This window comes from Tursiops truncatus, chromosome 1 (assembly GCF_011762595.2).
Source record: "Tursiops truncatus isolate mTurTru1 chromosome 1, mTurTru1.mat.Y, whole genome shotgun sequence".
Taxonomy (NCBI): Eukaryota; Metazoa; Chordata; class Mammalia; order Artiodactyla; family Delphinidae; genus Tursiops; species Tursiops truncatus.
In genome coordinates, this window is record NC_047034.1 from 55,298,533 (window position 1) to 55,324,897 (window position 26,365).

The 26,365-nt window shown below is 36.8% G+C and overlaps 1 protein-coding gene across 7 annotated transcripts in view; it reads right to left on the minus strand.

Annotated features, from left to right (window-relative positions):
* Positions 1–26,365, minus strand: part of RABGAP1L (RAB GTPase activating protein 1 like) — a 682,857-nt gene that overhangs the window by 624,049 nt on the left and 32,443 nt on the right. The window contains exons 1-2 of one of the 7 annotated variants that reach the window (XM_073804164.1): positions 7,891–9,401; positions 7,696–7,800 (exon numbers count right to left, since the gene is read on the minus strand). The exons of 2 other annotated variants lie outside the window; for them this stretch is intronic. In XM_073804164.1, coding sequence (XP_073660265.1) covers positions 7,696–7,698 — 3 coding nt within the window. In that variant the 5' untranslated portion in view covers positions 7,699–7,800; positions 7,891–9,401. Of the gene's footprint in view, positions 1–7,695; positions 7,801–7,890; positions 9,617–13,809; positions 13,935–26,365 lie in introns of those variants that run through there. 4 more of the 7 variants (XM_073804134.1, XM_019952075.3, XM_073804170.1 and 1 more) reach the window with 4 other exon arrangements.

Here is a 26,365-nt window from a genome sequence, read left to right on the forward strand (position 1 = left end):
TCGGGGGGCAAGCAAAAGAGAGACAGCGACTGAGATCTGTTTACCTGCAGCAGAAGCTGCTGGAGCCATAAACTGGAAGAAACACTTAAATGATAATTTTGACAAATTGCTGGAAGCTAAGTGTGGAATTTGGGTGTGAGAGGGGAGAGTGGGTTGTGGAAGGGTGGCTTCAAATTTTTTGCATATTTAGTTGGTACTTAATAATAAGTAATAATAAAGAAATTTATAACATTCAAAAAAAATATAGTTATCTATATTGATTTTAGACAAAGCAGACTTCAGAACTAGAAAGATTATCAGAGATAAAGAGGGGTATTATATAATAATAAGAGGGTCAATTATCCAAGAAAACACAAGAAACTGAAATGAGTATGCACCTAAGAACAGAGAATTAAAGTACTTGAGGCAAAAACTGATAGAACTGAAAGGAGAAACAGACAAATCCACTATTATACTTGGAGACTTCAACACCCCTATCTGAGATGACAGATCAAGCAAGCAGAAAATTAACAAAGATATAGATGACCTGACCTGAATAACACTATCAGTCGACTTGATCTAATTGACGTTTACAAAATACTAATCTAACAGGAAAAGAATATACTTTCTCACAGAGAACAGTCACCAAGGGAGACCATATTCTGGGCCATAAAACATACCTTGGCAAATTTAAAAAAATTAAAACTGTATAAATGTTGTCAAACCATAATAGAATTAAGCTAGAAATCTGTAACAGATAGCTTGGAAATTCCCAAATATTTGGAAATTAAATGACACACTTCTAAGTAATCATGAGTCAAAGAAGATGACTCAAGAGAAATTTTAAAATACTTTGAACAAAAATGAAAATACAGTTTATCAAAGGTTGTGGGACGCAGTGAAAGCAGTACTTAGAAATATGTTGCACTGAATGCATATACTAGGAAAGAAAAAAACACCTAAAATTATAAAAAACTTATGCTTCCTTAGGAACCTTAGGAAACTAAAAAAAGAGAGAGCAGATTAAAAGAAATAAAAAATATAACAGAAATCAATGAAATTGAAACAAGAAACAATACAAAAAAATTAAAAAATCAAAACCAAAAGATAGTTATTTAAAAAGATAAATAAAATTGATAAATAGTCTAGCCAGGCTAAACAAGAAAAAGAGAATACACAAATTACCAATATAAAAAATGAAAGAAGGTCATCACTACCAACGCCCTGGACATTAACAGGATAATAAATGAATACTACAAGCAATTCTATGCCCACAAATTTGGTGACTTAGATGAACGGGACCAGTCCCTTGAAAGACATAAAGTACCAAACTTCACACCAGGAAAAATAGATAACCTGAATAGCTCTATACTTTTAAATAAATTTAACCAACAATAATTAATAAGCTTCCAAAAAAGAAAGTACCAGACACCGATGGCTTCACTGGTTAATTCGACCAAACATTTAAGGAAGAAACAGTATCAATTCTCAGTAATCTCTTCCAGAAAACAGGAGAGGAAATACTTCCAAACTCATTCTATGAGGCCAACATTACCCTAATACCAAAACCAGATTACAAGAAAACTATAGACAAGATATTATAAAATCATCTCCAACAAGGTATAAAAAAATTATACCCCAGGGATGCAAGACTGACACAAAAATCAATGTAATCAAACATCAATAAGCTGAAGTAAAATCATGATCATATCAATTGATGCAGAAAATGCATTTGACAAAATGCAACACCCATTCATTATAAAAACTCTCAGTAAACTAGCAATGGATGGAACTTCCTCAACTTGGTAAAGAATATTTACAAAAAAAACCTATAGCTAACATTATACTTAATTGTGAGAGACTGAAGAGACTGGACACTTTCCCTTAAGACTGGGAACCACGCAATGATGCCCCTCTCTCACCTGTGATTCAATATCATAAGAAATAAAAGTTATAAAGATTGAAAAGGAAGAAATAAAACTGTCTTTATTCACAGATTACATAATTATCTATGCAGAAAATCCCAAAGAATCTACCAAAAAAAACCTTAGAATGAGTGAGTACAGAAAAGTCACAGGATACAAGGGCAATACACAAAAGCCAATCTCTTCCCCACATACAAACAATAAACAATGGGAAATTTTAGTTTTTTTAAAAAGCAACAGCATTTACAATAGCACCAAAAAATGAAATACTTATGTAAAAATCTAACAAAATATCTATAGGATCTATTGGTAAGTAGAAATCTACAAAACGCTAATGAAAGAAATTAAAGAAGATCTAAATAGACGGAGAGATACTCAACATCCACAGATTGGAAAACTCAATATTGCTAAGAATGTCAATTCTTTCCAATTTGAGTACTTAGATTCAAAAAATAACTTGCTGAGACTGAATAAACAGACTGAGCACTCAACTACAAGCTAAACTATCTACACAAGAACAGGGACCATGTCTATTTTTATTTTATTCACCAACACATCCCCAGCACAGTGCCAACACACAGTATGGGCTCAATAAATAATCTGTTTAAAAAACAAGTCAATTATTTTGGACATAGCAGGCTGGACTCCTGCATCAGGTAGGAAGTTGGTACTGAATGGATTCTAAAGGCACTTAATCTTAAGATTCTCATTCTATGTGATGTGTAGAAGAATTCCATTCCAACAAGTCAATTCAAAATATAACCTAAGTCTATGATTATGCAGCAGAATGCTAAGCAAAATGTTACTGTCTCTTTATATATGGGGATCTGCTATTACATCAAATCAAAAGAAAGAGCAGTTGGAAAATTTTCAGGAGTATTTTAAATAATATGGAGCTCACTGTTCTGTGAACTCAAGACTAATACATCCATTTCAACTCAGCATGTAAAACAGAGCAGCGCACAAAAGCAAAGCTGTTTTTAAAAGCATTTTGTTCAAGGTCTGCCCTATTATAACCCAAAAATTATAATGTGAAATCTGACAAAGCATTTTGATGTTTCTTCAGGCACAAAAGAAGAAAAAAAGACACCAATACTGGGAACTATAGTCTAGGCATAAACATTTTAATTTTTACAGCATTTTAACAGTATATGAGAAAAAGGAAACTAAGCAGTGCTACAGAAAATCTGATAAATGTTTCTTCTATCCATCTTCCTTCTCCCCAGCTCCAAACCCAAAGGAACTCAATAAATTAACTGACTTAAATCACTTAAACACACACTTATCTCCCACACCTATAGTAATTGTACTAATTCTATTAAAATAGCTTTTATTTCTTAATTCAATGCCATGTCATTTTTGTCAAATGAACAATATGATATCTAAATTAACACCTCACTTGGAGGCCTAAAACTACAATTTTCACATGTACAAGAAACAGTATAACAACATTCAGCAAAGTCTAACTGGAAGCTATCTTCTTCCCAAAATAACCAAACACATTCAAAACTATAAAATCATTGTGTACATGGTCCAATTTCTTTCTGTGCCGAACGTGGTTAGCCTACTCCTTGCTTTTAGATTATGTGCTTGTACCTATTCATTTTCAAGTGACTCAAACTAAAATAGAAAACTGAAAATATGAGTGTGAGTCAAAATTGGATAAGCTGGGAGGATAACCAGGGCATGGAAATTAGAATGACTATAGTAGGCCCATTACAAAAGTGGAAACAGGAAATATGCTTAATTTACAAAAAGAAAACAGACATGAATAATTTAAAACATCATTTACCAACCATAATTCTTCTGTGCTTTGAAGAATTGAGTCAGTCCTAGAAAAAACTACCACGACCTCTTTTTACTGAACAGTCCATCCACTATTCTAGTTCTCAGGCAAGAGCCACACCAATATGTATGCATATATTCAAGTGTGTCCCTGCCCCGATTCAAGGCACAGAAGGACCTCATTAGCTCACTTTACTTTGGTGGATACCTGTTTCTATTTGTCCAGCAATACTCTCCAAACCTTTTTTTCTGAGAATATGCTTTCCCTCTACTCAAATCACATGGCTTTTATAGAAACCTCAACCCTTTGGCTAAACAGATCCAAAGGTGGGCACTGAATCCAAACTAGACCAATTAACCCATATCCCTTCCTATAAATTCTTTTTGAATAAGCATGCTTAAATTGCGTTTCTGTCATGTGAAGTCTAATAAGTCCTAACATAATTATATGCTAGCAAAAAGATGTACAAGATATATTTTAATAGGTTGCAGATGGCCATATGGTTTCATATAGTATTTGTGAAAACAGAAATATAGGTGAAGAAGACAAGAGAATCTGAAAAGCTGACAATAATTTCCCAGATCAACAGTACAGTGAATGTGATGAAAGAAAGAAAAAAAATAGATAAAACACTTACTTGAAATAATTATAGGAAAAAAAAAAGGATAATACAAGTACTTACAGTCAAAGCATGGTTTAAAAGGCAATAGAAAAATGTTTTATAACCAAAATAGGAAGCCATCATAGGACAAAGAATAATTTTAAATGGTAGGCACATTATGATTATTGCTACATAATATTCCTATGTCATAAAAACAGACTGCAATACAGGAAAAAATTTTTATTTAAGAATTTATATTGGGCTTCCCTGGTGGCACAGTGGTTGAGAGTCCACCTGCTGATGCAGGGGACATGGGTTCGTGCCCCGGTCCGGGAAGATCCCACATGCCGCGGAGCGGCTAGGCCCGTGAGCCATGGCCGCTGAGCCTGCGCGTCCGGAGCCTGTGCTCCGCAACGGAAGAGGCCACAACAGTGAGAGGCCCGCATAATGCAAAAAAAAAAAAAAAAAAAAAAAAGAATTTATATTAGGAAGGTGAGATGTGTGGGTGTCTGTGGTAGATCAGATTACTGTTACCAATTTTTTACTTCCTCCCTATTACAGAATTGTACATTTATGCCTCTTGCCATGTTTACTTGGTACTATCTCCAGTTAGAGTAAGTGAAGCAAAATATTTCCCTGCCCAAATAAGTTTGGGCTTAGCCATGTAATCTGCTTTGGTCAATGAATATCAGTAAACAAAATCTGAGCAGGACTTCAAACGTACTTGAGTTTTTTGGCTTGGTCCCCTGAGTTTCTGCCATCTATCATGAGAAGAACATGTACTAGGAAGCCAATAGCCCCAAAATGCAACATGAGAAAAAGACCTGGATCCAATCTACAGCCAGAAGAGTCTCCCTGTCAGACGCACAGAACCATGAGTTAAAAACTAAATGTTTGTTTTCGTAAACCATCAAACATTCCAGCATTGTTCCATAGCATCGTAATAGCTAATTCAGTGACCTACTATTTTTAAATTTCTTCAGCATTATTATACTATTTTCAAATAAAAATCAGAAAAAGCTAACACTGCAACTAACAAATCAATCTCCAAGGAGAGTTTAGTATACTTCTTCAACTATTACCTAAAAAATCTAGTTGTTTCTATAATTATCATTTATATTCCACTGAATTAAAATGTACTTCAAGAGGCTACCCTTCTAATACTAATATTCAACTCTAGGTATACTCAGCTGTGTAAAACTTTGACCCATGCATTCTATTGTAGTTTAGAAAAGTCTACTCAGCAAAATCTCCTAGGCAATAATATAAATGAAAAATATTTTGAAAATAAATAAAATCAAAAATTCTAATGAAGATTGACTTTAGATTTTTCTCTTGGTTTTTCTGCCATAACTACATATGTCATTTATTCAAGAGTAAGGTTGATAAAGTTATATACATTATATAGTCACTTTTTGCCTAGAAAACCAAGGATTATCAGCTAAGCAGTTCAGTGTTCCATAAACTTGGCTTAAGACTAATAAACAGCTTTATGCCCAGCAGGTACAGACATATGGTCAAGAGGAAAAAAATCCATCGCATGATAAACTACACTAAAGAGTCCACTTAACCATAGCCCCCCTTCTTCTGCTGGTCTAGTAAAACCACCTAATACTTCGTATGTTGTGTGCTGCTGCACAAAGCACGTAGCAGTCAAAAATCTTGAGCTCTTTCTTGCCATGGGAAAGGCATCTCAATTCTATGAACACACTGGTTTCTTTATCTGAAAAATAAGAGGTTTGACTAGTTGATCTCCAAAATCTCTTAAGCTCTAAAAAATTTATACATAATTTATTTTCTTTTAAGATTTTTTTGATGTGGACCATTTTAAACTCTTTATTGAATTTGTTACAGTATTGCTTCTGTTTTATGTTTTAGTTTTTTGGCCACAGACATTTGGGATCTTAGCTCCCCAACCAGGTATCAAACCGGTACCCCCTGCATTGGAAGGCGAAGTCTTAACCACTGTATCGCCAGGGAAGTCCATGTTTTCTGTATATATCTGTAGATGAAGAATAAATCAAATATAGATGAAAAGGCTGAGGCACAGAGAAATTAAATAATTTCTCTAAAAATTTACAGAGTCAGAAGTAGAATTTAGAAATCCTCAGTTAAGAAATCTATTTACTAGCATATTATATTTCCAAGGGCTGGAAACTATAACACTATTACAAACATTTTCATCCAATTATCTCTTCCGCCTTCACATAATATACTCTATGAAAGTATACCAAAATATAACACCAAGCAGAATTAAGAGGGAAAAGGAGTGAATTAATGTTTACTGTGTATTTCCCACATAACTGGCACTAAGTTAACAAAAGAAGTACCAATTTGTTGCCTCTAGTATACACTCAAAGTAGTAACCAAAACTTCATGAACCTGGCAACCAGACATGGTTCCTGAAGCTAAGGGAAAGAATAAGGGTTTCCCTATTGCCCTCTTCGACTATTTGATCCGCACAAGCTCAGCAGTCAGTGGAGACTCAGTCATTGCCCAAGAAGACGCTGCCCAAGCAACAACACAACTCAGGAAATTAAGTCAAATGATTTGTGGGTTTTTTCTATTAAAGCTTACAAGCAAAGACCTGACCTCTGTCTTGGAAGTACAGAGCTTTCTGCGTATACTAGGACACTGAGTAGTTTTAAGATACGCTTGACTTAACACCTTCTAGCTCATGAGAAGAAATTTAAATGTACAGTACCCAAAAGCTTCTTGGCATATAGTGTGAATGTACGTTTGTATGTGTGTAGGTATTTATATCTGCCTAGTTCTACAGAATTAGTGATCCATATAAAAGAGTGAGAATTCATGAAAATCCCTCAAATTAACTAGGTTTCAAGAAACGTTTCCCTGATTTGGTAGAATTTCTAACAAGGAATAGTATACATTTCATACTACTTCTTAATTTTTTCAGTAAAATGATTCAGTAGGATGCTTATGGGAAAAGTTAAGAAATGTGAAAAAAAGTTTTGAAATACTAAGAAAAGGACTTTGAAATCTGTTGCACAAAAACAAAAATAAAATACCGAGAATAATTTGAAGAAGCTAATACTTCTTAAATATTAAAATTTCATAAGTACATAGTTTCTATGAAATTACATAATGTCATGTGTCTACTAAAGCAAAGGGGAAGAGGGTCTTGCTGAGTTGAAACTGTAAACTACAAACTGAGTCACTAATCAATGGAAAAATAATTCACAGTAAAACCTGTTCTAGTACTGGTTTCTACTTTACAAGTTTTCACTCTCACAAGGCAAGCAAAACTCAAGGATACTTTATATCATTAGAAGAGCAAATTATTCAATGGCTTCATAACCATTTCTGTTGAATACCCTACCTAAAGGATGTTTTTAAAATGCTTTCTGATATTTTAAACAGGAAAAGTGTGATAAAATACAAACCATCAGAAATCCAATATTTGACTAAATCTGCATGTCGATGTCCATCTTGATATCTGTCATGCCTTTGAATCCTGGGTTAAAAGCCACAATAGACTTGCTGCCATACTGAAGGCAAAGAATGGAATATTAGAGCCTCAGGGTCTCCAATGCCATTCACACAGAATCCAGTTAATTTTTTTAAATTAATTTATTTACTTTTTGGCTAGGTTGGGTCTTCGTTGATGCGCGCAGGCTTTCTCTAGTTGTGGCGAGCGGGGGTTACTCTTCTTTGTGGTGTGCGGGCTTCTCATTGCAGTGGCTTCTCTTGTTGTGGAGCACAGGCTCTAGGCACGCAGGCTTCAGTAGCTGTGGCACGCAGGCTCAGTAGCTGTGGCTCGCAGGCTCTAGAGCACAGGCTCAGTAGTTGTGGTATGCAGGCTTAGTTGCTCTGTGGCATGCAGGATCTTCCCAGACCAAGGCTTGAACTTATGTCCCCTGCACTGGCAGGAGGATTCATAACCACTGTGCCACAAGGGAAGTCTCCCAGTTAATTTTTTAACAAACTTTCATTGTTGTTGCTGATGTTGAACACTTATTATTTGATAGGCATAGTTATAAGATGGTCTTCTCCAACTGTATATCCAAGAGACATTTCAAACTCAACACATTCAAAAATCATACTTCCAATCTTTCCCCCACCAACCTACCAGTCAACCCACACCACCCTCCTGTAGACTTTCTCATCTTGATTGATGGCAACTCCATCCTTCTAGTTACTCCAGCCAAAAATATTAGAGTCATGCTACTCCTTTCTCTTTCTCTCCTTCATCAATCTTTCTCTCTTCCTCCCTCCCTCTGATTTCACAGCTATACTGTCAGCAAATTCCTTTGGCTCTACATTTAAATCACATCCAGAATCGTCCATTTCTCATCACTTCCCCCACTACTACCCAGTTTTAGCCACCATCAGCTCCTACCTAGATTATTCTAAAAGCCTCCTAACTAATCTCCCTGCTTCTTTACTTGCTCCTCTATGGTCTATTTTCAAAAGCAGCCAGAATGATCCTTTTAATTTAATTCTTACCAGTCCTCTGAACCCTCCAATCAGAACCCTCCAATCACTCCCCCATTTCATTCATATAAAAGCCAAACGATCTTGAAAGTCATTACCCACCTGTACTACAAACTTACCCCTTCTCATTACTTTCCTCACCCCACCTTACCTTACCTTTATGACTTATTCCCTACAATTCTCCACCTTGTTGACTCAACTCTACCTAAAATGATCTTACTTTCTCTCAAACAACCCTGGCACACATGCTCTGGTTGTTCAAAAACAGAACACTCTTCTCCCAGATGTCTGCTTGGCTAACACTTTCAGTCCCCTGTTCATATCTTCACTCAAATCTCATTTTCCTGACTTAACCCTGATTACTTTATTTAACACTGCTTCCCCAGCACCAACTTCCAATTCCCCTTTATCCTGCTCCACTTACTCTCTTTTTCCAGAACACTTATTTTCTAACATACAATCTACTTCACTTTTGTATTATATTTACTGTTTATTGTCTTTCTCTCCCACTAGAATGCAGCATCTTCAAAGGCAAGGATCTTTGTTTTATTCTTTGATGTAACCCAAGCACCTATAAGAATGTCTGGCGTGTAGCAAAGAGGTAAATATTTGCTGAATGAATGAATGAATGACTGTCCAAGATGAATAAACTTAAAGTTCCTAAAACCCAAACAGCCATCTAGTACCCTCCAGCCTGATCAGGACTTTGTCTCTAAAGCGACATGATGAGAACATTGATGGTTTCTTTCATTGGGTAACTAACCAGCATACATTCTGACATTATATAGAACTTCCAGGGGTTTATAATGAGGTAAGTAGAAGACAGTGTAAGTTAAAATGTTAGAGACCTCCTCACCGAATTTCCCATTTATGCAACAATAATGAGAACACCGACTAGAGAGTCAGTCATATCAAGATGTTGTATTTTTGAGAGGGTGAGTATAGTGGTATTGTTCCAAGGGAGTCCTTGTCTTTTAGCAATACATAGTGAAATATTTACAAATTAAATGATATGATATCTGAGATTTGTTTCATATAATCTTGGGTAAGCACAGGGGAAACTAGATTGCCATCATTGGTAAAAGGTCATAGGAACACATATCATTTGCCCTGATTTTGCATATGTTTGGAAATTGCCAAAATAAAAGTAACAAAAAAGCAAAGTAATAATAATATGGAAAGTAAGTTAAAAAAATAAAAAAACAAAAGCTTATATTTCCTTTAGCATCTAGCACATTACATGGCCCTAAATAACAAATAAATGATGAAAGGCTAAAGTACAGGTCAAAACTAAACAATAGTTTCTAAGGATGAGCAGATTAAAACAAAAATTAGTGACCAAACTGAGGCCCTCCTTCAGAGTCAAAAAAAAATGCCATTCACTGTGATGGTCACAGTGACTTCAGATCTGTATGGATGACTGGGACAGAATGGGGAACACAATGAAAAGATTTTTCATCTTTTTTCAAGATAAAAGGCATTGTACTATATTCCAAAAAGGTCATTTATATAAATGCAAAATATAATCAACAAGGGCAAGAGAACATGGCTGAAATTTTATGTACCAAATAACACTGCAGCATAATTATTAGAAATACAAGGATCAGGACTTCCCTGGCAGTCCAGTGGTTAAGATTCCGTGCTTCCACTGCAGGGGGCATGGGATCAATCCCTGGTCTGGGGAACCAAGAACCCAGATGCCATAAGGCGCAGCCAAAAAAAAGAATACAAGGATCAAATGGAGTAGAAAACAAATATAGTAGGAAACAAACACTATCTCAATCCCAGAAAGATCAAGTAAACAAAAAAATTTTAAAGAAATAGAAAATTTAAATCTTTGAACTATTAAGGTAATATAAACTAGATATAATAAAATTTTTATTCTTCAAAACATAACTTGTACCACTGGAAGCAGTTTCAACAATCTCCCCAGCTGATTAAATCTACTCTAGTAAAATGATATTAGCCTAATTGAGAGCTACCCATTAGCTCATGTACAGATAAATGTTTGTTGGTTTTTTAATTCACATTCAAGTAACTGGAGATAAAAATCTAATGGACTAAGTACAAAAAGGTATAAAACTTTCCCATCAGGAAGAGAAACTGTTATTTATGCTAACTTACTCTGCTAATTTGCCAAAGAGTAAGATGTGATATATGTGTTTCACATTCTAGGAATACCAGATTGTTAGCTACCACCTACATAAGAGTTTATATAAAAACATCTCAAGTACCTGAGTGTCTGCCACATGGTAAACACCAAATATGTACTGAATTAACAAAATTAAAAATCACCGAACACTTGGGGCAATAAACACATCAGAGCTACAATCACAGATTATTTAAAATGTAAAAATGAGAATACTACATATCAAAATCTTGCTGGTTTTGTTCCGTAATACCTTTACAGTAATATTATTGTGCAAACGGCCACAATCTGAAAGTGTCAACTGAAAAACTATTAAAACTAATAATGGTGGCGCAGTGGATAAGAATCTGCCTGCCAATGCAGGTGACACGGGTTCGAGCCCTGGTCCGGGAAGATCCCAGATGCCTTGTGGCAACTAAGCCCACGCGCCACAACTACTGAGCCTGCACTCTAGAGCCCACGAGCTACAACTACTGAGCCCGTGTGCCACAACTACTGAAGCCCATGCGCCTAGAACCCGTGCTCCTCAACAAGAAGTCCACAAGAAGTCCGCAATGAGAAGTCCACGCACCGCAACAAAGAGTAGCCCCCGCTCACAGCAACTAGAGAAAGCCCACGCACAGCAACGAAGACCCAACGCAGCCAAAAATAAATAAAATTTAAAATAATAAAAAATTAAAATTTCTCGGGCAAATAAATATATGATGGGAGGACAACCAGATAACCATTCCAAAAAAGATCAAATTGGATTATACCTCAAATCATACACAAGACTAACTTCCAAATGCATCAGAAGTTCTAAATGTAAAAAATAAAATTATAAAAATTTTTTAAAAATTTAAAAAATAATAGATTTCAAAAAAATAACATCTTTTAGGACACTAAGTACACAAAATAGTGCTCGTCATTATTATTATGATATTTCTCTACTTTCACACATTTCATAATTTTTTACTTTATATATTGACACTCTCAGCCTACCTTTTAATAATAAGTGCCAAATGCAGTAATTTATATCCACAGGGCAAAGATTATTTCCTATTCTTCTATGGTGACATCATCTGCCCCAGAGGAAAAAGGTCAGATTTCCTCTGCAGCAGTGCCCATCAAGTAAAATCCCTACCCTCACCACTACCAAGGACAGGTGTATGGTCCCATCCAAAGGCTTCCTTGGCCGACCAGGTAGTGGGAAAGTGAGTAAGCCTCCCTCGCCAGGGACCCTGAGTCTCTGGAAAGAATTTCAACCAGCCTCCGGATTTTCCTCAGCCTAAAAGCAGTATCTGGCTGTTATCTAGAGATTTCACACTTTCTTAGCTATGTATAAATAGAATATATTCACCCCCCACACACACATAAATCAATCATGCTACTATTAGACATTTAATCTTTAAACTTTTTCTGAAATATATTCTCTGTGAAGATAGGAGATAATCAGTATTGTTTTTATTATTAAGCAAGCCTGACAGAAATAAAATACATTAATTCAATAGCTTTCTTTTAGGCCAGCTGTATCTCATTACTCTAAGTCCAAAAGGAGGTGGGAGGAACCCATTCATGAGAGTCAATAAAATAAGTGTCTAAGAATAATATACAAACTTAAATATACAGACTTAACAAAAAATACTAGTAAACTCTACTGAAGCCAAAAAACTCTGACAAATAGAGACAATGGTGCAGGATAGTAAAATTCAGAAAACAAACCGTTAGGTAAACCAAAGGTAACACTTTACACAGTGTAAAGATGCCAGTTTCTCCAAGTTGATTTACAGGTTCAGTCAAATGACATCAAAATTTTAAAAAGAAGTTCTTGTGAAACTTAAAATAAACTAAACTTTAGGATGGCGGTTAAGGGCATGAGCTCTAAAACCAGAAGACTGCCTGGGTTTGAATTCTGGTCCCTCAGCTTAATGTGATCTCAAACTAAGTACTAAACCTTTCAGCATCTCAACTTTTGTGTCTCTAAAATCGTGGTATAACACCAACAACACTGGGCTGTTATGAAGACTGAATGTGCCAATACATGCATTAAAAAACAAACAAACAAAACTTGGCCCACATTATGCACTCAGTAAATATAAAGTGGAATCAACTGATTCACTTTGCTGTACAGCAGAATCTAACACAACATTGTATATCAACTATACTCCAATAAAAATTAATTTTAAAAAAATATTTGGAAGGAAATATGGGGGGAAATAATCAAGAAAATGTGGGTAAGCAGGGAAGGTATATTACCACATAGTAGAAGATAGATAAATTAAAGTTATGTAACACTGGTATAAGAAATCACAGGTAAATCAAAGAAACAGAACAGAGAATTCAACAGCCTACCAGTATAAGAATCTGGTATAGGATTAAAGTGACATGTTACAAACCATTGGTGAAAGGACAAGTTTATTCAAAACATTAGTGGAAAGAGGAATTATTCAATAAAAGGTGATGGGACAACTACTAGGGAAAAAATTAAATTTGATCCCTACCTAAAACCAAACTCCAAATAAATATTTAAAAGATTTTGGTTCGGGCTTCCCTGGTGGCGCAGTGGTTGAGAGTCCGCCTGCCGATGCAGGGGACACGGGTTTGTGCCCCGGTCCGGGAATATCCCACATACCGCGGAGCGGCTGCGCCCGTGAGCCATGGCCACTGAGCCTGCGCGTCCGGAGCCTGCGCTCCGCAACGGGAGAGGCCACAACAGTGAGAGGCCCGCGTACCCCAAAAAAAAAAAAAAAAAAAAAAAAAAGTTACGTAAACACATATTTTCATTGTCTAGGGAAAGTAAATGTGCTAGAAAATTATATTGCCCTGTACAAATCTTACTGAAATTGTTCAGATAGAGAGAGAGGTAAAGCTTCTCTAGGAAGAAAAATGATCATCTTTAGCTGGTCTATAAAAAATGTTTATATTAAAACTTAACTACTCATGCAGGAGGAAGGAGTGAAGAATTAACTTATGAAACAAATGCTCCATGTCAAAAAATAACAATCATTCAGCTTTGCGGCAAAGTCATCCAAAATGACATTGTTTTCATCTTCTCTTATTCTGAAATAGAATAAAAATGAAATTAATACAGGAATAAATGTTTGAGGACTTCTTGAAACTGATAAAAGTTTTCCCTCAAGAAGATCCAGCTATTAGAATTTACTGACTACCAGTGACTACTGTGAAAAAAACAGATGATCAACCACTCTAAACTGAAACAAAGCACAACTCCAAAGAACTTAATGGTCAGAGATAAGACAAAACAGGTTTTCCTTAAGGTAGAAAAGAAAATCAAAGGTAAGTTCATCAAAATATGATAAAAGATGTCTTTCTTTAAAATGTATACTCTACCTGGGATTAGATAATGGTGCACAACCTTGTAAATATACTAAAAACCACTCAACTGTACACTTTCAAATGGTGAACTATATCTCAAAAACAAAAAATCAGTGTCTAACTGACATTTATATGCAAAACCTTCCAACAAGATATGGAAAATATATGTAAATAATGTTACTCATCAGAAATTTTGCGTTTAGCAAGAATCTACTATTAAGCTGTAGCTTCTATATGTTCCAAGATTTCTCTTCTCAAAAAAAACGGGGGGGAAGGGCACAAGTACATATTTTGTCTCCCTAATAAGCTACAAGATTTGAGTATCTGAATGGACGTGTAAATCCTTTGTTAACATTCTCCATAAACAGTCTCTATGTGACAGAACCTGTCAGAGCTTGCTAGAGTTTCAGTTTAGAGTGGTTGGTCACTAGTTTTTTTTTCACATTAGTCACTGACGCTCAGTTAATTCTAATAGCCGGATTCTCTATTGTGGGAAAAATGATCATGTCTTTGCAGACCTAAGCTGGGAGTTGGGCTGCCTGATCCCACTGACAGCTACAGCTATGTTCATACAATAAAGAATGTGACACCTGCCACTTCTGATTAGGAGCTCTATGTTCTAAGCAAGACAAGTTCTAGGTTGTCTACCTCAGACAGGTAACTGTCACTTCTCTAAAGCCTCTAGAGCCTAGAACCCCACATGCGTAGGATTTCTCTTTTCCAGGACACAAAGGGCAGAAGGAAGCTAGGGGAAGTCAGAATGGCATCTCTTTATCCTGACTCCAAAGTGATGCTGCTTTTACCTCTGTTCTACAAAAATAAATAAGAGAACCCCCCAAAAGTATAATCTAATATACTTAATTTGTATTTCATATGAAAATATTATAAATAAGTAAATATTAAACTGTTCATTATAAAGGTTTATTTTTCCATTTTTATATAAAAAAGTATAATTGACTTCCCTGTAGACTCAGTACTCAATTCAGACAGTCATCAGTGTCAGGGAAAAATCTAGCCAGCTGGCTCACGTTTCCAACCCAGGAAAATACAACTGACCTGAATTACAGGCATCACGCCTATGACAATTACCATTTACTGAGTATCTGTGTATTTATAATACTTCCAAAAACTCTACAAGGTAGCTATTATCCTCGCTTTATAGATATGAAAACAGGAAAAGAATAGCTGTTAAGTAATTTGCCTGAGGACACAGTGTTAGTATACAGCTGAGGCAAAACTCAAAACCAACTCAACCCGACCCCAAAGATTCTGTGTTTTCCAGTATAAAATGACACCTCTCAAAAGAAACAGATACAATAATAACATCTAACATTTGAGTGCTTATTTTGTATTATGCACTTTACATTCCATTTCATGTAACCCTCACAATATAAGATAGAGCTAACATTAATCCATTTTTATAAATGAAGAAACAACAGAATGCTAAATAATGTACCCAAGGTCACAAGACTAGTATGGCAGTTGAACAGAGAGACCACATTCTTAACCACTACACACACACACACACACACACACACACACACACACACACACACACACACACACACACACACACAGGCATGCGCACACTGCCGCTCATTAAACTCATTGCCTAGCAGGCACTGTGCTATACACTTTCCTTTCTCTTTCTCACATAATCCCTCCAAGGACAACTAAACAAACTCTAGATTTTTAAAAGTTCAGCAACTATTATTCCTCAACTAAAACAGCCTTTTACTTTGCCATTTCAGTGAATTTTAAGTGGTAAGTTTAAGAAAAAAAGTAGCCTAAATCCAGAAGACAAATTTAGAAAGTCCTCAATACATTAAAAATAAATTTTTACTATGCTGCCACAATTTTATCTATTGTACAGTCTTCCTTCATCCTCAACTACAAACATTCTAAATCTGCATGATTAACTCTGCTTTTTCTTTAGTTAACATACAGTCAGAAGCTGATAGTTATTATTAGCATTTACCATTTTACTATAGGTCAGTTGCTTTGCCAGGAGCTTTATATTTGTTAATTAATTTAATTGTTAATTGGGATTAAAAAGGAATTAAGTAATTCACCCAGGAACTACACAACCAGTTAGCAATGGAAATGAGATGTAAACTCAGGTCTAATCCAAAATGCCACTCTCATATTATGCCATACCTTAAAATCTAGGGAGTTTATTAAAAGAGATGTATTTAGGTTGACAAAATGGGGGAGCAGGGCAGAGTGATCCTATATTTTACAGTAGGAATAACCTTGGAAATCAGAAACTAGTCACTCCATCTTTGAATTATTTAAGAAACATTTAAATGATCAATTGGTTAACAACGAAAAAGTACAAGAACATGCAACACTGGATAAAAATTAAAAATTTCTATGAATGGTCATGTCTATCCAACTTTGAGAAAATGGAACAACCAGAATGTGTCATAATTTCCGAAAACCACCCCTAAAAATGGAAGAAAATAATTAAGTACTTGCCTAAAAGATGCCAAAGAATCTTTTTTTAATGTGCATGACATGGATTCATTAATTCAAACATTTACTGGAAGTCCATTATATACTTAATACTATAAGCTGGAGGATGAATCAAACCTGTGGGCTCTTTTAGGCCCTAATACCTATAACAGCATAGAGGGTCACTGAAGCTTCTCCAGTTGCCACATATGCTTTGGGGATTATTTTATCTCTTTAAAAATAAAAGAAAACAAAACTTTCAGCACTTCCAAACAATTCTCCCCTACTCTCCCAAAATATTACTTAGACTCTTAGAGCAAACTATTTATCTAAGCCAGTTATTGAACTTGACACAAAATCAAAATGAGAATATTTCAAAGCATAAGAATTAAAGAGACAGCACTAGTCCCATGTAACAGGTTCACAAATGGAAGCATTCATCTAGTGGAGTTTAAACAGCCTCTCTTAATACTGGCTCCTTAAATCACATTGCAAGTCACAAAGCCCGCAGCTTCTATGTAAACTTAAGATAAACAAAACAAAAATCAGTCTTATCTGAATTCAAATACTCCAGGCTTTCACAACTTCAATTATCAGGATAACAATTTTTAACTCTGTACTGATTTTTACAAACATAAGATGGAACAAAGACATAAAAGAAAGTTCTAGTTAATTATACTGAGCTATATTTCTATGCCAAAACCAAATCTCACCAAGAAGTTATAAAATACTTTAGGTTATAGGTTAAAGCTGGTGAGTAAAGTGATCTAACTGGTTCCCAAAGTCTGACTATTGTTACATTTTAAAGCCATGGTCAAAACTTCAAATATAAAAAAGCAATCCAGGACTTCCCTGGTGGCACAGTGGTTAAGAATCCACCTGCCAATGAAGGGGACAGGGGTTCGATCCCTGGTCCAGGAAGATCCCACATGCCTCGGAGTAACTAAGCCTGTGTGCCACAACTACTGAGTCCGCGTGCTGCACCTACTGAAGCCCCCCACCGGAATGAGAAGCCCGTGCACCGCAAAGAAGAGTAGCCTCCGCTTACCGCAACTAGAGAAAACCTGCGCCCAGCAACAGAGACCCAATAAACGCAGCCAATAAATAAATTAATAAATAAATAAAAATTTTTTAAAAAGCATTTATTCTAAAAGCTTGGAGCAAATACAAATGTACAAAATGTTCAGCCTAATTCTATCAATTAATAAGTTAAAAGCTGGTATAGATCCTCCAACATGACAGTCTCACTTATTTAGTAAAGTTGTAAAGATAAACTCTGGCTGTTCCAAGGATTTTTATTTTACTACATTGTTGGGAAATTTGAGCTCAGTTTAACCAAAGGTATTTTCTTTTAACCTAGTTAAGACACAGCTGAGATAACAGTGAAATAAACAAGTATTTCTACCATAAAAAACATAGCCTAGTTATAAATACAAAATAAAAATTGACTATTCCTAAAGGGTATGAATAGGCCCAGACAGTAAATATATAGTCATAAATACAGTAATGCTACTTTATACAAGCAATCCCTTCTTGATTCCCAAAGTTTACACTTGGGAATTTAACAACTGTAAACCAATACCCAAGCACAAAGTAAGAAGTCAAAGGTCCCCCCAACCCCGCTTAAATTCTCCAGCTTATCTTTTTAACATACAGCTAAATGTTATTTGTTGTACTTTTTCCCTAAAGGTAAAAAAAAAAAAAATTAGGCAGGAATTCTTTCCTGCTTCTGAACAAAGGAATTCCAATAAAAACTCACATATATGATAACAAAATTACCACCTCTAAACCAAGTTCTACAAATGGAAAATTGTTTCCAAGAAAAAGCAGCAAAGAAACCAGAGTAGTTAGCTTGACATCTGAACTTCACTTCCCCCCCTCCCCCAAATATCAGCAAATAACTTTCCTCCCACTAGTCAAAGCCCGCCTCAGGGCTTAAATTCTCTGTCCCTGACTGTATTTTTTATTTATATATGTCATTTAAGTAATAGTTTCTTAATATGCTAAATATCACTAGTCTTTCATAATAGCCCTAGCACACAACTTGAATAACACTTGATACTATGACAAACCAGAAGATGAAAGTTTAAAAAATGAAAGGATGGGACCTTTTACAACTTGTCATAGTCTTGTCAAAATACGTCAAACTTCTGTAAGCCAAGAACATATTTCAATGTGTTCTATCAAGAGAATGATGAAAATAAACAGTTGGAGAAACACAGAAATGAAACTCATATTTGATATATCCAGAAATAAAACTCAAATACTACATCTGAAGTAAATTCTAATCTATTTATTATGCTTTAGATATAGCTACCTAGTAACAGTACATTGTGCTTTGGGAGAAAAAAATTCTCAATATCCTCCTTGCTTCACAAAAGTACAATAGTATTCCAAACCCCAGGTCACAAAGAGATGTATTTACACATGTTGTACAAAGTTCACGTGTGCCCTAACAATAAGAAAAGGAGTGGCCAGAGAGCAAGGCTATCTGTGCAGTGACAATATCCACGAGCATCACAGTAGACCAAGGCTGGCTTCTATGAAAATATCTTCATCTAAATGCAGTTAAAGGCATGTTCCCACAGCCTAAATACTAACTTCTGGTACCTATCTCTTCACTTTGTGGCTTCTAACCAGCAACGCTTAGAAATCCCCTGGGGAACTGCTGCCCTTTCAGTTCAGTTCCATTATGAAGTATTTTCTACCTCTCAAATGCCAAAATTTTAGATTAGCATACTTCACAATGCAGAGTAACTTCTGCAAAATAAATTCTTTAAATAAAATGTCTTAACCAGTGAAAGAAATAAAGAGAGAGAGGGAAAGGGAGGGAAGGAGGGAAGGAAGAAGGGAGGAAGGGGGGAAGGGAAAGGTTTAATGCAGACAATTTAGAAAACTCAGCAAAGCCATGTCTTAAATGGCTTTCTTCATGTACATTTTTTAAACCAAATCAGTAAATAGTAACTGGTCTCAGAAGAGCTCCAGACTTCTTTATCCAAAGAACAACATAATTTAGTACCCGGAATCCCAACCCTTGTTACAGTTTCTAACATCAAACAGATTGTATACACCTAAACCTATGTTTTAACCTTATTTCATTCCATAGATAACGGGACTATTTACCCTGTTACACATATTCAAATCTTAATGAAGTACTTTAGGATCTCCCTTAATCTGAGTATCTGAGTAAACAAATGTACAGCAAGAGGCCAGTCAAGAAATATTTAGTAAACAATAATTATGTGCAAGGCATTCACATAAAGTTTAAAGCAGGTCAGTGCTTTGGGGTGTGTTGTCACTCGCTGATATAAATAATACCTTTCTTTCAAAATATCAACATGTTGGTTCAAACAAATTAAAGCTCCTGTTTCAAATGACACAAGACAGTTAAGATAAACAGATGTTCACTAATGCATGGTTGACCCATATGCTCCCTTCCCCCAAAATGTGGAGAATATTATTGAGATTTCATTCTGACAAGAAAACGAAAACTTATACCTGGCGGTCTGTATAATATTCATACAGTCAAGTTTGCAATATAAGGGCACATCAGCATAAAAGCAACTGTAGCCTTTGCTTTCATGAAATGAATAGGTCAAAGCAGCAACATTAATTTGAAGGCATACATGTTTTCTATTAATAATACAATTTGGAATGTAACAAGTATCACATACTATGTGTTTAATGTGGCAGTTGTCATTTTTAAAGATTTAAACATTCAAGGTCTATTTTGTTGAGAATAAATAACAGTTATCATTTTATTACTGTTATTTACTAAATGCTTACTATGAACCAAACAGTATTGGGTATTTTAGTCATCTTTTTGTATTTACGTTCACAACAATCACTGAACTAACTGTATTCCCACCTTACAAATGAAGGAATACATTCAAAATATTTAATAATTTGTTCTAGTTAATACAGCTAATTAAATACAGAGTCCAGATTCAGAGCAACCAAATCAATCTCACTTTACAGCAGTCTGTTTCCTACAAGGACTGCCCACTGGTTGGGTGCCTGGAGGTGATCAGGGAAGGGACCAAGTTAAATGGCTGAAAACACGCCTGCCTAGTTCCCTGACCAAAGTTTCCATCTGAATGAACTCCAGCTGTGGCAGGTTTTCACTGCACTGAAAAAACAGAAACAAAAAAACCCTACTCTTCTGTTCTCTTACTTCTGTGAGGGGGCTTTCCCTTCTTGCTAGGAAGAATGAAATACTGGAATCCTTACTACATTTCCCAACCCATCCTTACTAGTACTAAAGCTCAACACTTGTATTTTGTCCCACATTTGGCTCCTTTTTTCTGTTCTCAATGAGTTAAGAACCTGGAAAGGTGGAGAAGTGACTTCATCAGACCCTTCTGAAACTCCAACTGACATGTATGCAGAGTTAGAGAAATAGAGGAGGTTAGAGATCAAGCAGCTATCATTAATGAAACACACTAACAACATCAAGAGATCCAGAGGGAGGAGTATTATCATCTACATAATAAGCCAGTAACATAATTCCTTTTGATGTTTAACTACAAAGTTTCAAAGATAATCTGGTTTTGAATATGCACTACTCAATCTATGAAATCTTCAGACCATTTGGTCTAATACCCTGACCACTTTGGAAAAAAGTTAAGTCGACACCACTAGCTTTGTTGCTGCTGTGAAATTGGACTTTTATCAATGCACTCAGTCCTACATTCTAAACCCAAACTTTATAGTCTGGCCCATCTTCTTTCCCTTTATTAATATACCTGCCTTCCTAGACTTTTGCTAACTTTGATGTGCCAAATCTGATCCTTTCCTTGTATATTGAATGCTCCTGACTTGGCTTTTCTCTGCTATTCCAGGAACATCCCTGCTTATGCCCCAAACATCTTGTAGTATTGTACACTATTCACTGGCTCATAAAGACCTGCAGGGCAGTAAGCAAAATGATCATAGCATACCAAGCAATTACAAGACCAGAGTAAAGAAAAGGAGAAAGAAAGCAACAGGAATGTGGGAGGGAAAGGAGGAAGAAGTCTGCAATGTTCCATGATTAAACTGATCAGTTTTTTCTCAACCAGTATACATATACCCCCAGGCACAAACTGAGACATGCTGGGGATACACCAAGACAATGAAGGTGTCTCAAACGCAGTGTCAGCTCTCTTAATTCACCGCAGTTTTCCAAAATTAATAGACCAGCAGGAATTGTTTTTTTCTTTTCTGGTAGTAAAATATTAGTATATTTACATAATCAGTATGCAAAAGAATGCAACATTCACATGAATTATTAAGATAAAACAGAGAATTTAAGAAATTTTCAAGCTGCTCAGAGGCATATTCTAAACTTCCAACCTACTCTCCTCTGCCTTTCACGCTCTTTGCAGGTAGCTTAAGAAGCCCTATTTTCTACAAATTTGGGAGGGTAAAATCCCAACAGTTGGATTTTTCTGGCTAACAAATCTGAAAATTTTCTCCAACACTTCCAGAAAGAGCAGATCACTCCCTCTACAGTGCTTCTACAACATTCTACATTAATTTATATTCCTATTTTAGCATTTATCATACCACATAATTATTTATGTGTCTATCTCATCAATTACAACTAATTCCTCCCAGACAGCAACTATACATCTATTCATCTTTTATTTCCAGCTCCTAGGAAAATGTCAAGAACATAGTACACCACCTGACAATATCACATTTGTTGAATGAATGAATGAACGAATGGGTTAAACTTACACATTTCAAAGACGAAAATAATTTCTCTCTAGCCAGATCATGTCAACACAGAAGAAATGTTAATACATTAATTACATTAGACAACCCATACAAATACCAAACCCAAATCCACTTTACAACTATAATGGGATTTGAAAGGCTAATTCACTCACCCACAGTCAAGAAACCACATTCCATAAACTTAATATAAAGACAAAAGCTGAACACTTACTGCACACAGTTCTCTTATATGAAGCATACCCTTTCAAATCTGAGAATTTCTGGTCATTCAAAACCAAAACTATGATTAAAAACCTTTACAAATGATGCCTGCCATTCTGTTTATCCAGTACATCTTATTAAGGACAACAGATCTTAAGATACAACAAATCAGAATTGCAGTGTATTAGTTTAGCTTTAATTATCCATGCTCTACTTCTAGTACTATACTTTAAACCTGTTTGGTTCTCCAGAGGGCAAGTATAACTACATTATGCAGAGTCACAAAGAAAATCTTAATTACTTCAGGGGGAGAAAAGGCTACAATGTTCCCAGCTTTTCAAAACTTTCTACAAGATGATCAGAATTCTCAAGACAGTGTCAATAAAAAATGACTAAAAAAAAAAAAAAAAAAAAAGTGACTACTTTTCAAAGGATAAGCAACATTTTCTCCCATATTTTAAAAAGGGTTCTATTTATTTCAGTATAAAATTTGCATATTCTCTCTAATATTATCATCTGAAAAATTTTAAGGTCCTATATTATATTAAATATGATGCATACTTGAATGTACACATTTCCATTAAAAAATATACTATAGGCTACCAATAAGGTGACTAAGTGGCATTTTATTAATTAATGCCCCCACAGTACCTGACACATATGCAATTAATAAACATTTGATTAAGTCAACAAATATTTAAGTTTATTTTATACAGGCACTGCTCTAAGCACACGCTATTATAACATGATAAACCTAACAGATATGACCCTTGCCTTCATACCACCTTCAGTCTTATGAAAAGGCAGAAATTCAACAAACATACTAATATATACTTATCAAATGTGGCAAGTAGAATGAAGGAAAACAATAAGGTGATATTAGTAGGAGGGGGGAGGGGGGTAATCCTGCTTTAAACTGGAATATTAAGGGCATATTAAGGATGCCTCTCTAAGAATAAGGCATTTGAGATAAGATTCTCCATTCAAAGATTTGAAGAAAAGATCATTTCGGGTCGTGGGAACAGCATGTGGAAAAGCTCTAAGGCAAGTTTCAGAAACTGAAAAGTCGGCATAACTTGATGACAGAAAACCAGAGGAAGAGTCGATTCCTTAGAAACTGGCAAGGGGCAAGACTGTATACAGTTCTGTGCCACATTTAAAGATTTAAGGTGTTGGGAGACCTTCAAGATGGCGAAGGAGTAAAACATGGAGATCACCTTCCTCCCCACAAATACATCAGAAATACATCTACATGTGGAACAACTCCTACTGAATGCTGGCAGAAGACATCAGAATTCCCAAAAGGCAAGAAACTCCCCACATACCTGGGTAGGGCAAAAGAAAAAAGGAAAAACAGGGACAAAAGAATAGGGACGGGACATGCACATCTGGGAGGGAGCTGTGAAGCAGGAAAAGTTTCCCACACTAGAAGCCCCTTCGCGAGCGGAGACTGCGGGTGGCGGAGGGGGGGAGCTTCGGAGCCACGGAAGAGAGCACAGCAACAAGGGTGCAAAGGGCAAAGCGGAGAGATCCCCGCACAGAGGATCGGTGCAAACCAGCACTCACCAGCCCAAGAGGCTTGTCTGCTCACCCACCAGGGCAGGGCAGGGCTGGGAGCTGAGGCTTGGGCTTTGGAAGTCAGATCCCAGGGAGAGGACTGGGGTTGGCAGCGTGAACACAGCCTGAAGGGGGCTAGTGAGCCACAGCTAGCTGGGAGGGAGTCCGGGAAAAAGTCTGGACCTGCCTAAGAGGCAACAGACCATTGTTTTGGGGTGTGCGAGGAGAGGGGATTCAGAGCACCGCCTAAACGAGCTCCAGAGACAGGCGCGAGCCGAGGCTAGCAGCACAAACACCAGAGATGGGCATGAAACGCTAAGGCTGCTGCTGCAGCCACCAAGAAGCCTGTGTGCAAGCACAGGTCACTATCCCCACCTGTCCCCCTGGGAGCCTGTGAAGCCCACCACTGCCAGGGTCCCGTGATCCACGGACAACTTCCACGGGAGAACACACGGCACCACCTCAGGCTGGTGCAACGTCCCGCTAGCCTCTGCCGCCGCAGGCTCGCCCCGCATCCGTACCCCTCCCTCCCCCTGGCCTGAGTGAGCCAGAGCCCCCGATCAGCTGCTGCTTTAACCCCGTCCTGTCACAGCAAAGAACAGACACCCCAAGGCGACCTACACACAGAGGCGGGGCCAATCCAAAGCTGAACCCCAGGAGCTGTGCAAACAAAGAAGAGAAAGGGAAATCTCTCCCAGCAGCCTCAGGAGCAGCGGATTAAAGCTCCACAATCAACTTGATGTACCCTGCATCTGTGGAATACCTGAATAGACAACGAATCATCCCAAAATTGAGGTGGTGGACCTTGGGAGCAACTGTAGACTTGGGGTTTGCTTTCTGCATCTAATTTGTTTCTGATTTTATGTTTAACATAGTTTAGTATTTAGTTTATTATCATTGGTAGATTTCTTTATTGATTTCGTTGCTCTCTTCCTTCTTTATTTTTAAAATAGATATTTTTTTTTTACTTTTTATCTTTTTGTGACTGTGTATGTGTATGCTGCTTTGTTGATTTTGTCTGTATAGCTTTACTTTTACCATTTGTCCTACTGTTCTGTCCATTTTTTGTTGGTTTTTATTTTCTTCTTTAGTATAGTTTTTAGGGCGTGTTATCATTGGTGGATTTCTTTTTTGGTTTGTTTGCTCTCCTCTTTCTTTCTTTCTATTAAATTTCTTTGTGTGTGTGTGGTACGCGGGCCCCCGTCACTTTTGTGGCCTCTCCCGTTGCGGAGCGCAGGCTCAGCGGCCATGGCTCACAGGCCCAGCCACTCCAAGGGATGTGGGATCCTCCTGGACTGGGGCACGAACCCGTGTCCCCTGCATCGGCAGGCGGACTCTCAACTACTGTGCCACCAGGTAAGCCCTACATTTTTTTTGTTTTTAATAATTTTTAAATTTTTTATTTAATAACTTTTTTCTTTCTTTCTTTTTTTCTCCCTTTTCTTCTGAGCTGTGTGGTTGACAGGGCCTTGGTGCTCCAGCTGGGTGTCAGGCCTGTGCCTCTAAAGTGGGAGAGCCGAGTTCAGGACACTGGTCCACCAGAGACCTCCCGGCTCCATGTAACATCAAATGGTGAAAGCTCTCCCAGAGATCTCCACCTCAACACTAAGTACCAGCTCCACCCAATGGCCAGCAAGCTCCTGTGGTGGATGCCCCATGCCAAACAACTAGCAAGACAGGAACACAACCCCACCTATTAGCAGAGAGGCTGCTTAAAATCATAAGGTCAATGACACCCCAAAACACACCACCGGATGCAGTCCTGCCCACCAGAAAGACAAGATCCAGCCTCATCCACCAGAACACAGGCACCAGTCCCCTCGACCAGGAAGCCTACACAACACACTGAACCAACCTTACCCACTGGGGGCAGACACCAAAAACAACGGGAACTACGAACATGCAGCCTGCAAAAATGAGACCCCAAACACAGTAAGATAAGCAAAATGAGAAGACAGAAAAACACAAAGCAGATGAAGGAGCAAGATAAAAACCCACCAGACCTAACAAATGAAGAGGAAATAGGCAGTCTACCTGAAAAACAATTCAGAATAATGATAGTAAAGATGATCCAAAATCTTGGAAATAGAATAGAGAAAATGCAAGAAACATTTAACAAGGACCTAGAAGAACTAAAGAGGAAACAAGCAACAATGAACAAAACAATAAATGAAATTAAAAATACTCTAGAAGAGATCAATAGCAGAATAACTGAAGCAGAA